The 13913-nt window shown below is 48.3% G+C and overlaps 1 protein-coding gene across 1 annotated transcript in view; it reads right to left on the minus strand.

Annotated features, from left to right (window-relative positions):
- The window catches only part of CCDC3 (coiled-coil domain containing 3), a 39120-nt gene extending 25836 nt beyond the window's left edge, over positions 1–13284 (minus strand). The window contains exons 1-2 of the mRNA XM_061368122.1: positions 12837–13284; positions 11378–11552 (exon numbers count right to left, since the gene is read on the minus strand). Coding sequence (XP_061224106.1) covers positions 11378–11552; positions 12837–13237 — 576 coding nt within the window. The 5' untranslated portion in view covers positions 13238–13284. The remainder of the gene's footprint in view (positions 1–11377; positions 11553–12836) is intronic.
- Between the last annotated feature and the right edge of the window lie 629 nt (positions 13285–13913).

Here is a 13913-nt window from a genome sequence, read left to right on the forward strand (position 1 = left end):
CCTTCTTCAGAGGGAGCAAATCACTACTGTAACCACAGCCATCAAGTCTGAGGAATAAGAAATGGACAGGGATAGAGGGCTCTGAAACCTTACACAGTCCCACCCAGAGCAATATCATGACCCGTGCAATGGATCTTTCTCCACAGGCAGGCAGCAAAAGGAGAATGTCTTCTGACACCACAACCTTTCAGCTTGTAAATGATAGAGATTTCATCACATCAATTGGTAGCACATTTTGGTGGGTTATTGTCTTATTTCCTATTTCCATGGGGATTTCTAATTTTCTCTCATTTAAATCTGTTATTTTTTCTTTGTCTCTACTTACAGATGCCTCCCCAGTAGAGGTACTTATGGACCAAGAATAAACTGTGTGTTTCTTTCCCACAGATAAGCCACATACACAGAGATTCTCACTTTAGGGCATCTTTTATAGGCCATGGATAAACTCCCACTCATTTGAGACCGCAGAGCCCTTTTAAAGCATGGGCTGGCATTTGGCAGAGGTCTCCCAGCTAAGCGCCTTCCTCATTACCCCTCCGCTTCCATATCTGAAAATGATGCTTTTAAGGTGGAAAAGAGTTTTCCTGCTCTTCAATGAAATTGAGGATTTCAAGTGGATGTGGCTTCTGGGTTCATACTTCAAGGGCTCTAAATTAGAGTTATTTCCCCATGTAATGAAATGGAGACTTAGAGCATCTGAATTTCTATTCCTATCCTCCGCCAATATCAGTACAAGCTGTTCCTCTACTTTGACTTTCCTTCCTTTCTCTCCCCAACACCCATCCAGTTAAGCAACTAACTGATTTTTTTTTTCTACAATAAAATACATAACCAAAAGCGTCCAGAAGAACAGAATTGTGCTCAATCCCTGACTAAAAGCTCTGGAAAGACAAAAAACAAGTCAAACAAATGAATGTGCTCTGAAATGGGTATAAAGTGAAGACAAATGGAGGTGATAAACTCATTTTAAGGAGGATACATGTCACAGTCCACCTGAAGAAGGAAGCCAATCTTCATATCACCAACATGCTTTGGTTTGAATAAACAACCAAACCCCAGTTGCTCATGTGTCACCCATCTGACCATATCACCTCACTCAAAGAACAGCAGTGCCTGTGCAACGGGGCTGGAAGTCACAAAGGGAGAAAGGGAAGGGCAGAGGATTTAGACAAATAAGTTTAAAGGCAGAAAAAAGTGCTCAGAGAGTTGATCTAATCCTAGAGGGGGTAAATCCTGGGTCTCTACTGACTGGGATACAGAGCCTAACACACTACCTTGCTTTCATCATCTGCAGAATGGGAATAGCTCTCCTGATACCCCTGCATGGTAATAAAGATGAGTCAGTTTGAGGACAACAGTATGTAAGTCTCAGGAGATGATCTTTTGCTTGCTTGCTCTAAAGTTTCTTGGGCAGAAACTCAGACCTGGCTTTCTTGCTATATTATTTCCTCTTCACATTATACAGTGTCATGGAAGCTTGCTTTTCCCTCAGTATATTTTTCCCCCACCATCACTCACTTTACAGATAACTGGACTAACAGTTGTAGCAGCATCCTTCCAACATAAACCCGCAAAGTGGGGCAGCAAAAGGAGGCAGTCGCTGCCTCAGCTGCCAGAGGAACCTGCAATGATTTGAGCAGCAACCAGCTGCAATTGGTCACATCAAAGCTGTTCACTCCAGCTTCCTCCAAACCGGACGCTCTGGTTTGTCACTTCACATTAGCTGCTGAAGTGGCTGCGTGCTTCCAGGGCTGGTGGCAAAGCCAAGCCTGGCACTGCATGGTCTCTCCTGGCCAAATGCAATGGGGCAAGGACACTTCTCTAGGGAAATTTGGAAAGGCAGAGGCAGGATGGGCTTTAAGAGGCTCTGTCTGCAGCTTCCATTAGGGATTTGAACTACCACTGCCTCAGAGCCAACTTGGCTTGCTGTTTGCAAAAATAAACATCAAAATGCATGGGCTGGGAGAAAATATGTCCCAGATTGAAAGATCTCATCTCCCGTCAAGCCGCAGTGCTGACTCAGTTACAGGCAGCATTACAGGTGTCCTGTCTGCCAGCTGCCAGATGGATTGTGGTGGCTGTTGATTTTAATAAACACTTTGCTCCATCTTTTTCTGTATCCGTCTCACAGGTGGGTCAGGACAGAGAGAGAAGTGGAAAGAAAACACTTTTCCCTTGATTCAAGGTTGACTGGGGCCAGCAATGAAACCAAAGACCAGATCTGCTCACAGTTCCTATAGAAGCAGTATGTGCGTCAAGGACAGATCCTGGCTCAGGACTGCTGGTCCACATGAATCATCCTTTCCAACTGCTGATCAATACAAAGCATGGATTTGCACACCTAATACATCTACAGACTCACAGATTTAAAGAGCAGTGCCAGGTGTCATATCTAAACATCTTTCTGCAGCTCTCAGGCTAAGTCAATACCTCTACTCTTGAGGCTGAAAAATGGTGGGACAAGAATGAATAATAAGCATGACTGGATCAGAAAACACCCATGATCTGCTTCTTTGGGCTGCAAGTTTTGTTTTGCCTTGGGTTGCAGCACTGTAATGAGAGGTGGACTTCTCATCCGTACTATCTGGAAATGACACTGTCATGGGAAACATAGCAACAAGAAGACATGAGGAGGCCAACTTCAGTCCCTTGTCTCCTTCCCTGTGTGTGATTTGATGCACTGGAACAGGTTGCTCAAAGAAGTGATAAATGTTCCATCTCTGGGAGTGCTCAACTGATCCATGGCAGGGCAGTTGGAACTCAATGATCCTAAGGTCCTTTCCAATCCTAAATATTCTATTCTATGATATTCTACAAGAACACCAGCCTCAACTCTTCTCCTTGGAGGACAGGTCCCAGTTACCTGTGGGAGCACCTTGAGTACAGGGAGCTGTTTAAAGGAGGGTGATTTGGCTGTGGATACAAGCAGTTTCAAGCACATTGTGCTCTGCACTTCATTTCCCAGCTCCAGTAACTGCCCAGGTCCCAACCAGCTTTCTCCCCTTGCTAGCCAATGCTTTCACCCTTTGTGGTCTGTGTGCAGCGGGATGTACTCTCTCCCCTTCCCACACTGGAATGGCCATGAACGGGAAGGCAGGGCAGAAAAGCAGAGGAATCATAGAATCATAGGATATTTAGGGTTGGAAAGGACCTTAAGATCATTGAGTTCCAGCTGCCCTGCCATGGATCAGTTGAGCACTCCCAGAGATGGAACATTTATCACTTCTTTGGGCAACCTGTTCCAGTGCATCAAATCACTTACACACAGGGAAGGAGACATGGGACTGAAATTGGCCTCCTCATGTCTTCTTGTTGCTATGTTTCCCATGACAGTGTCATTTCCAGATGGTACGGATGAGAAGTTCACATCTCACTACAGTGCTGCAATTCCCAGCCCACCTTCACATAGAGATGATACTGGGGGTAGCTTTAAACTTTTCACTGTCCTCCCTAAAGGAATGTATCTCCCACCTTGGCCACTTGTGTGGCTAAAAAGACAGAATGCAACCAGCTCTATGAAAGTTCTGTCTCTCCTACCTACTCTGAGACAACAGCAGCAACATCCTACCTGTGTTGCACACTATGGAGTTAGCCCCAGCCATGTAGTTATATCTTTCCAGCATGACTGGGAAACACAGTGCCTTGGCCCTTGCCGAAGAGTCAGTGGTTGGTACTTATAAATAAATCCCTGTCCGGCTAAGCAAGCACTGCAGCACCACCACCTTTTTCAACCATCTCCGGGCTGGAAACCCCAAGGGTTCAGCACCCCTCCAGGCTGCCTTGGGTTTGAAACACAGGAAGGACAACAGCATCCCTTCAGCCCCCTCTTTGTGTCTCTCAATGTGTGCAGAGCTCAGCCCACGACCATCAACTGCCTCTGTGGCCACCAGCAGTTTCCCACCCCTGTGGCAGTGGAAGAAGCCAGATGGAGAGCTGAAAAGGTGTCATGGAGCTGGGGTCAGATGCCTGCTCACCACCAAGTTCATGTACAGCATCAAATAGCTTCATGCCATGAAATACAGACTGATTTAGTGCGTTTGGCAGAACTTCTTTAAAGTGTGGCTCTGGATAATTAAAAGCAGCCAGGAGCCCTGTGGGTCTTCATTCATTGCCAGTTCCTGGAAGGATTCCTGATTCGCCCTCCAGAGGAGGTAGCCGTGTACATACACACACATACCCATGGCTGTCTAGGCATTTCCTTGCTCAGCAAGCTGAAAACCGGATATTTTTAAGGATATAATGTACTTGGATGTGCCTGAAACATAGAGAGAGCTGTGCTCTCAAGTAATCTGCATTGCTTGAGAGGGAGCAAGTTGGTCCAAACTCATTCACCAGGAGCTGGGACTCCCTTCACCTCATCCTGCACCCATGTTGGTATCAGGAGGGTGCGAAGTGGGGGCCTCACCTCAGCAGCTCCCCACTAGCCACACCTGCTAGCACGGAAAAGAGTTCAGATGGGTGTGGGAAAGGTCCTTATTCAACCCTAAACTCAGACTGTTCACAACCAATGCCAAATTCAAGGCACCCATGCTACCTCAGGTCACCTTTCTGTATTGTACATGGCAGTCAGCCAACCTGCCTCCCCGTACAGAAATAAGGTGCCTCTAAGAGACACACCTAAAACCAGAGGAATTCCCTCATTTTTCCTCCTAGGAAGTGCTCAGAACACCTTCTGGGTGTTATAAATATGATACAGATCATATGCAATGGAAATATCCTGTGGATGTATTTTAGCATACTGTGTGCATGTGGAAAGACAGAAAACTGATAGGGAGATGCCAATCAGACCTCTAGGACTCCTCTACCACAGCCTGGGTGGGAAGATTCAGAAATGAGTCAATGTCATTTCCATGCCAAAAGACTCTCGGGGATGTTACCCAAACGTATCAACTGTCTCGTGGTCTCCCCTCATCCCAGACACTTGTCAGCAGTTCTCCATTTCATCTAATGTTGCTTACATGTATTCAAATCAAACACAGACCATAGGGAGGGGGTACGCTCTGGGTGGGTTCCTGGGAGGAAAACAACAGCACTGTAAATCACTGTTAAAACAACCCAGAAGCGAGACACACTTTGTAGTTTGTTAATGGACCAACAACTCTTCTAATAAATGGCAAATAAAGGGCAAAAAATGAATGAAAAAGAAAATTTTCAATCATTTAGACATCGGACCTTACTTTCATCTTTTTTGAGGTCTTTCTGCCCTGCCCTTGCCACGTAGCACTGTTTTGAACTGAGGATAATTTCTATTTCCTTAGTGACTTAGGACCAGAGAAGGGAGGATTCTTTATGCGGCATGCCACAAGCAAACACAAAAGACCAGTATATGGGAATTAAACAAAACTGTCTTAACCAAGCCAGGCTGCTGCCTGCTCATTTCCTGACCAGTCTTTATCCTAAAATTGCTGGTTCTGGACGCCAGTGTTTTCCAGTCCTGTAATTCATCTCCCAGTACTTGGAGAAGAGAGAGTACTCCTCAAGAGCAGTAAATTCTGAACTTTGAAAAGAGAAAAAGCAAGTTGCTTTTTCATTTTATCTCAGTGGATGAAATTTCAGCTGAAATCCATCAATCATCAGCTTTTTTTCCTAGTGGCCAGGCTTTGCATCATTCACATAGTGGAGTCACCTTCAGCATCACCAGATAACCAGATGGATCATCAGACGTCTGTCTCAGCCACAGCAGGAAGAGCTCTGGTCCCTGCATCCAGGGCAGCCCAGGATCTCTCCAGAGATGCTACAGGGAAGTATCTAGGCAGGATACTATTTAATCACTTTCTAGACCCAAAATCAGGATAGTCAGGAAAACTATGGGGACTTCCCCAATTTTCTTCTTCTTTTCCACTCTCAAGGGGCATGTTGCCTGGGGAAATGGATCAAAACAGGTCCCCACAGCAAATATCAGGTGAGCAAGCCATTCTCTGGTAGCCCAAAATGCTTTTGTGGAAGCAGCTATTTCTCTGTGATTTAAGCCCTCAGGTACCTGTGAAGTGCTGCTGAATGTGTTCAGACCTGGTACATCTACCCAGCTGAGAGCGTCAGGGAAGAGACAGGACCATTGCTGAGCAAATGTGCTGCTGCCCATGGATGGGTTCAGGGAACAATGCAACAGCCACTGCTAAAATACAAATAGTTCTGAACCTATTTCCTCTACTTCCACAGAGGAAAAATGCCATTTAACCTAATTCTTGCTTTGCATAATAATGGCAAAGCCATTTATGCAATTACATTGCTTTTTCTTATCCGGTTCCCTTCTCAGCTGCTTCAAAGCCTTGCAGGTGTCCTAATCAGGTTAACAGGTTGTTACAGCAGCCAAAGTACCACCGGAGAAGAGGACCCAGGCCCAAAGATGCTAAGCAGGTATTGGTAGACTGCCCTGCTAACACACTAATTACCTTGGTTTTTATTTGGGACACTGATTACTCTCATAAGATCTTTATTATTACCCAGATAAATCTCCGGAGATCCCTCAGAAGGCAAGTTCATTTATCTAAATCAACTGAAGTAACAGCATAGTTGTGACTGATGCTTGAGAGAAAAGACAATGCAAGTAGAGAGGCTTAATATAAGATGTAATTTTCCCCTGCAGTCTCCCTGAGCTTTATTAAAGTTATTTGATTCCTTAATTTCCACAGGCTTTATCACAGTGCTGGTGCTCCCATGGCTGCTTATGATCAGTTTGACATGATGCTGGTATTCCCTTGTTATCATTCACAGGGGTTCACTTTGCAAATCTCCCACCTGAATAAAAGGGGAGGCCAAAACACCATGTTTCCCTATCAATATGTTGACAAAACTAGGAGTTAAAGCCTCTGTGAATAATAACTAACTACCAGCAATCTTTGACACTTCTATAGACCTTATTAGCACCGAACCTCTGTCACTTTCGTGTAATCTCTCCTGTGCAAACAAGGCAACAAGGTCTTCTTTATGAGATCACACAACTCTGCAGAAGGCCAAGGAGGAGCCTTTAGATTTGCACTAAAATGATAAAACTTTGCAGAGGAGCAAGATTTCAATACCAAGCCACTGCATCATCCCCAGGCTTAGCAGGAGGCACTGTGAGAGGGGGAAACTGCAAGGACAATTACCACTTCCCAGTTTGAGCAGTATAAATCAACCCCCTGTGTGTAAAAAAGTGGCATTTATCACTTAGCCATAAGAAAAAGCTGCCATGAGAAAGAGGTATTGGCACAAAGAGATGCTCTCCGGGCCTTCAGGATTTTTCCATTCCCCCTCTCCATCCCTAGAGGAGGATGCTGGCTGCACAATCAAATGCTTAACCCTATCTCCAAAACGTCTGACCCCCTGGAGCCCTTCTGAGCAGGAAAAGGTCGACATGAATCATGAATAAAAACATGGAGCTTTTCCGAATTTTTGTTTGGTTTTCATTACTTCTTAATTGTTCCTTTCACCAATAAAAGCACCTTATTGAAAGTAACCGCTGTGACTGCAAGATTCCTTGGATAGCTGAATACTGTATTTCTCCCAGCGTCAGAGCGTGGGAAGAATTGCCTAAAACTGTAATTCCAAAAGGGAAACAGAAGTGTCCCTGTGTTGTTACCGCCACCAGCATCAGCTCTGGGACTGGGCCAAACCTGGGACCCAGACACCTGCAGTGTGCTGCAAGAAGGGGCCCCTTGCGCTTTACAAACCCAGCTCCAATCCCAAGCCTGGTGGGAACCTGGGGCTTTAGCAACAACCTTGTGGAAACCACTGTGACAGTGACCTGGAGTAAAGCAGAGGGATTGCAAATGTCACTAGGGGGATGTGAGAAACACCAAGACAGAGCCCAATTTATTACTGGGTCTGGAAATGTAGAAGCCAAAATGCAAGTGCCTAAAGAAATGAATGCCAGAGCTGCTGGAGCTACTGTTGCTCTCCAGAGTGGCCAGAACAAGCACCTGAGTGGATTTATGAGACTGGGGGGTTATTGGGAAACTATGGAAAGTTGCATCTGGCCCTCAGCCCAGACTGGAAGGGGTTTAAACACGCAGCTGGAATTAGATCCCAGCAACAGCAGCAGGTCCAGGATGAGGAACATATGTCCCCAGTGAGGTGTGCCTTGGGTCTGGCCTCTGTTCACCATGCACCATGGGGCTTTTTGAGAACTAAAAGGGTTTTTCCATGATGGAAAAGGCAGACAGCATGTCCCAGCATGTCACAGAATCATAGAATGGTTGGGGTTGGAAAGGACCTTAAGATCATCCAGTTCCACCTCCTCTGCCACAGGCAGGGGTGCCTCATGCTAGACCATGTCACCCAAGGCTCTGTCCAACCTGGGTAGCCTGTTCCAGTCTCTCAACACTCTCACAGTAAAGGATTACTTCCTTATATCTAGCCTAAACCTCCCCTGTTTAAGTTTGAATCCAAGCAGTCCCTGCACATCTCTTTGCCTCTTTAGCATCATCAGACAGCTGCTGAGAGGAGAAGGAGCTGTCAGGCTTTTCCTTATTTCATCCACTGGGACAGCCCGGACAAGGCTGCCTGCATGCAAGGAGCATTGCACAGAGAAGAGGGCAAGCAGGAGAACAGTGTGTCAGTGGTCACCTTTGCATCCCCCACTCCATGGATGGCTCAGGCACACCCTACAGAAGGGACCTCTTGCTGGGAGCAGCATTACATGAGGCAAAAGACATTTACCCATGATGGGGCCCTCTCACCTTCTGGCTGAGCACCCCAGATCTACAAACACAGATTATTCATTGCAATTGCAAATGCTTCCAGCACCAAATTCTCCCTCGAAATGTCCACTCCAGAAATATACCGAGTAGTGCACAGGGACATAAGCAAACACAGGGATGCAAAGACTCTTTCAGAGTACATGATACATCTGTAAACAGAAGATTTCATCATTCCTGTACTCCAGACCTACTTGGGCGCACTGTAAGATGTCCCTGCACAGAGCAGTGCCAAGACTTAGAGGAAGGACCTTTCCTACTAACTCCTGGAACCAGATTTTAGCCTCAGCTAGAAGCCTTCCGCTTTGAGGATCTCAGGGTCTCCATCTCTTCCCTCTGACTGCACTAAACATCTGTGATGGGTTTTAACTAGCAACTTAACATTGGTATACAGCAGAATGAGTTTCATCTGAAGTCCCTGCCTCTCTATCCAAGTTCTCCGAGACTTGACACTATCTCAGAAGCCCCCCTTGGGTTCCCTTTTCCAAAGAGCTTCAAGAATAATGCTCCAAGCAATGCTTGCTTTGTGTGCCACAAAGCTGGAGCATGCCACAGGCTTTGTCTCTAGAGCCAGCTCAGCCAAGTGCATTTGGAGATGGAAATTGCTCACCCTGTGATGGGATGTGAGCAGATGCAGTGACAATCGGGAAAGCCACCAACAAGGCAAAGAGTGAAGCAAAATGCACCCTGGACATGGGCACCTGCACTGGGAAGAGCTGAGGAACAAATTCCAAGTACCATGGCAGCCAGAAATGCCATCTCCTTCCCAGGCTGGGGCACACAGGCGCCAGGAGCCGGCGCTTGTCTGTGCAAACACAGATGCAGGAGCTGAATGGGAGCACAGTCATCCCGAACTATTTTTAACTGGTGCAGAGGAAGCTTTTACTTTCCATTATGAAGAGGAGACAAAGCGCCCATCAGTTGTGCTGAATTCATTCACTCAATGGCGGGGTGTTGACATATGTAAAGCCCCCAGCCCTGGTCTGTGTGAGCAGCAGCTCTAATCCCCCCTGTTCTGCTCACAGCTGCCTGGGGTCAAAGAGCCCAACAGCTGAAATGCACATTGATGCACATGCATTTGGTTGCTGCAACTTACCCTGGGGGTTTCTGCCTAGTGACTGCCATTAAAGCCAACTGGAGATGGTCACTGCCGGTGTAAGTGAGCACCAACCCATCAGGATCCCCTACATCTGGCTAAATAAAGAGCACAGAGGCATCACAAGCAGACACTGGGAGTTGGAGCTGGTGATCCCCCAAACCCACTTTGCTTCCCCACAGCAGAATCAGTGGATTTGGCAGCGGCAGCACCTTTACTTGCCAAAAATGTTGGTCGGGGCACTGGAGAGCCTGTGGGCTGGCAGGGAGGAGGCAGGGCTGGGACCGGGGCTCTCTGCCTCACCCTCCTTGTCCAGCCAGGGTTATGGCTCTGTGATCTAACTGTAGGATGATTCATTTTCTCTTAAACATCAATTCCTGCTGCTGTCCCCGAATACATACTTAAACATCACCGTTCCCTCCTCCCTCCCCAAAATATTAGCAGTAGGAAAACACTCTCTCATGGGGCATTCTGAGGAGTGGGTTGTGTCACTGGCCACATAGCCACGCAGCAGCTCAGACTTTGTGTACTGGTGGTCAGGCAGCTGGTGACAGGAAAGCGCTCAGCCGGTTCCTGACCTCCCTCCATCCATCCCCCAAATAAGCCACTAATGCATCTGCTGCCATATGTAAATATTGTGCCTTGGATGGGTCCACAGAAGACACAAGTGATGACACATGTCCTGTCCATCCTGACCTGCAGGGGTGCTTAAAATGTTTTCTGCTACCAGTAGAAATCACCAGCCTCATTAAACAAGGTTTGGCACTAAAACAGCTCACCAAATTCCACTGCTGCAAATGTATATGCCCATCCAGAACATGCACACACATAACTGCAGGTTGCTCCTCTCTGCCCAGGGAGTATATATTAAAATCCTGCATTTATCACACACACTACAGCCCCATAAAGGGGCTCAGAAGCCACTAACAATGGGCATCATTGGACTTGCCATACTAAAAATGTACTTTGTTAAGGGAGGATTGCCTGGAGCATTTGCTGTGGCCTCCCTTGAGAGGAGAAAGAGGCATTTCATTCACCTCCTTCAGAAGTAAGTACTGGCATTGGTCTGACAAACCCTGCCCTCATCACGCAGACAAAACATGCCCTCAAGAATCTATTTTTCCCCAGCCACTACAAAGACATCTTAGGGTGATTAGTTCAGTAGATGTTATGTGGAGTTGGGCAAGAATAATCCCTTACAGTCTGTCATAGTCCAGGCACTGCTATCACTACATGAGATGAACACAGAAGTACAAAAGCAAAGCTTTGCTCCTGAGCAATTCAGCTGAAGCTAAAGTATGGGGTCTAGAGATAGCAAAGCCAGGAATGACCTGCGTAGAGTAGGACAGGATCACAAACAATAGTGGTTTCCAGAACAGGTTGATGCCAAGCTTTGCTCAGGTCCATGGCAAGCTAAAGAGCTAACACAGAGGTCATCTTTGAAAGCAGAGTTTAGCATCTCCCCACCAGTGCATTACCAAAGCACCAGGAAAATCAGGGATCTGCTGCTCTGCATTCATATATATATATATGTTTGCAAACAACACAGGAATGCCTGTGCCCACTTGGAAAACAATTACTGAACAGCAAATACACCACTTACCCGGTTGTCCTCTTGAATCTCCCAGTCACTGGAGAAGCTCAACACATGCTGCGCCTGCGAGCAGTTAGAAAACTGGAAAAGGCTGGCAAACATCCTTCTGTTCTCCATGGTGTCCGGGAAAATCGCCTCCTGAAAGTTGACGCCGTGTGGCAGGAGGATGTAGTTCTCATCCATTCTGAAACACAAATTGCATGGGCAGTGAGTGAGCAGTGAGGCTGAGCAGCACTTTCTCTCCCAACAGAAGTCACCCTTTGTACTTCAGCCTGGCTCAACAAGTGCCACCAAAGTCACTCAGATGGACTTTCAGCAGGCATGCGGTACTCAGTTCTCCTGGGACTTAGTTGCCGAGACAGGGGACTGGGTCAGGCAGCAGCAGTAAGGACTTAAACAGGCTCATACCACTCTGCAGGCATCAGTGAACCACCATGTATGAGGCAAATCTATATCGTAGCTCATGGTTCCTATTCAATTTCCATCACTTTGCCCTTGATCCCAGAGTTTAAGTACTCCTTCAAACAGTCATAGAATCATATCATAGAACCACAGACTGATTTGAGTTAGAAGTGACCTTAAAGCTTACCTAGTTCCAGCCCCCCTGCCATGGGCAGTGACACCTTTCACTAGACCAGGCTGCTCAAAGCTCTGTCCAACCTGACCTTGAACACTGCCAGGGATGGGCACTCTTGAAGAGGTGCACGGCAAACATCTCCCTACACTACAGAAATTATCTATAGCTGCAAAAAACTTAAGACTTAATAAGCCCAAACCTATGAAGGCTTTTGAGCCCAATACTGCCCTTTAATACTTATTTACACTAACAATGTCCTGAGCACCTCAGTTATGAACCAGGTCTCTCGTGAACCAAGAGTTGTATAACCAGTAAAGTCAATAAATAACTTCTGTAAGACATGTTTAAAGCTATTGCTACAGAGTAAGGACTAGGCAGCATCAAGTTGTGATTCATTACACACCCAGTGCAAGAATATACAAATATATTTCAAAACAAGCCACTCAATAGTATTTCGCAAACACTCTTGGATTGAAAGGTCACAGCCATGGCTCTGCTCCCACACTGTGGTTCGTTCTCTTATTCTTTCGATGAACCCAACGTCGGGATTTGGCTGGGGCTTGGGAGAGCCGGGAGGAAGCTATCGGGTGAGTACTTGGCGATGAGTTTTAAAGTTCCACGCCAAACTTCGGCTAAGAGGCACTGGCCTCTCTCCAGTCCCCTCGTAAAAACAAAAGCAGCAGCACCCAGGAGCTACTCAACAGCGGCTCCCTGAATGATGGAATATTACATTAAGGACTGGCTCTTTTTCTCCCGATGAAACTATGGGTGGAAGCGCCAAGCGCTGTGGGGAGCGCGGGATGAAGCGAACCGTCCCTAGCGCGGAGATACCCTGGAGCCAGGATACCGACACCCCCCCCCCCTCCAGATACCCCGTATCGCGGGACTCACCGGAGGAAGAAGAAATAAGCGTAGCCCTGCATGACGGTGTGCGAGTGGCAGGAGAAGTACCCGAGGCCGGTGAGGTTGAGGCGGGAGCCGGCGGGCACCTCCAGCATGCTGCCCCACGCCTGATCGCACAGCAGCTCGATCTCGGCGGAATAGAATAACCCCCCCGCTGCCTGCTGCGGCCCGCCGGGGGGGTCCCGCTGCCACGGCAGGTAGTTGTACGCGCCGTAGGTGTCTGGGTGCAGCGCCAGCACCTTCGCGTACACGATGATCGCGGCCAGCTCGGCGCGGCAGCCCTCGCTGAGCGGCCGCCACTCTGCCGGTAACTGGCAGCCCCCCCCGCCGCCTGCCCGGCCCCCCAGGGCCAGCCCCAGCGCCAGCAGCGGCAGCAGCCGCGGCGGCATCGCGGGACGGGGGCAAAGGAGGGCAAAGGGGTTGGAGAGGGATTGAAGGGGGGGGAACACAAGAGGGGAGGTGGGGGAGAGGTGAGCAAGGACCGCGGTGGTGAAGGCAGGGAGGGAGCGAGGCGGGGATGCGAAGGGGCAAAGAAGGGAAAGGGCGGGGGGGGTAAAGGGAAGGGGGCGGGGAGTGGAGGGTGCCTGGAGTTCAGATGCCCAAAGGGCTGAGATCCGAGCGGGCAAGGGCGCGGAGATGCGAAGGGTCTGGGGGCAGGGGGTGTGCAGGGGCAGAGACGCGAGGAGCAGAGTTGAGGAAAGGCAGAGATGCAAAGGGGGCAGAGAGGCAAAGGGGAGGGATGTAAATGAGAGAGGTGCAAAGGGGGAGGTGAAAAGGGAGGGATACAAAGGGGAGGGATGCAAAAGCAGAGTTGCAAAGAGAAGGAATGCGAAGGGAAGAGATGGACGGGACGGAGAGTGCAAAGAGGCAAGATGGAAAAGAGATGAGAAGGGCAAAGCACACTCCGTGGTGAGGGTAGCTACTGCCGGGCACCCCCTCAGCGCCAGGGTGGGCACTGGTGGCACCCAGGGCTGTGGGAGGTGAAGGGGTGGCTCATAGGGTGCCGGCAGTGCAAGGGTCCCAGGGGAGCAGTGCGGTGCCCACAGCTCCTGTTGGGAACGAAGA

This window comes from Neopsephotus bourkii, unplaced genomic scaffold (genome assembly GCF_033783945.1).
Source record: "Neopsephotus bourkii isolate Nb327-2 ecotype Australia unplaced genomic scaffold, CSIRO-AGI_Nbou_v1 NB_1423, whole genome shotgun sequence".
Taxonomy (NCBI): domain Eukaryota; kingdom Metazoa; phylum Chordata; class Aves; order Psittaciformes; family Psittacidae; genus Neopsephotus; species Neopsephotus bourkii.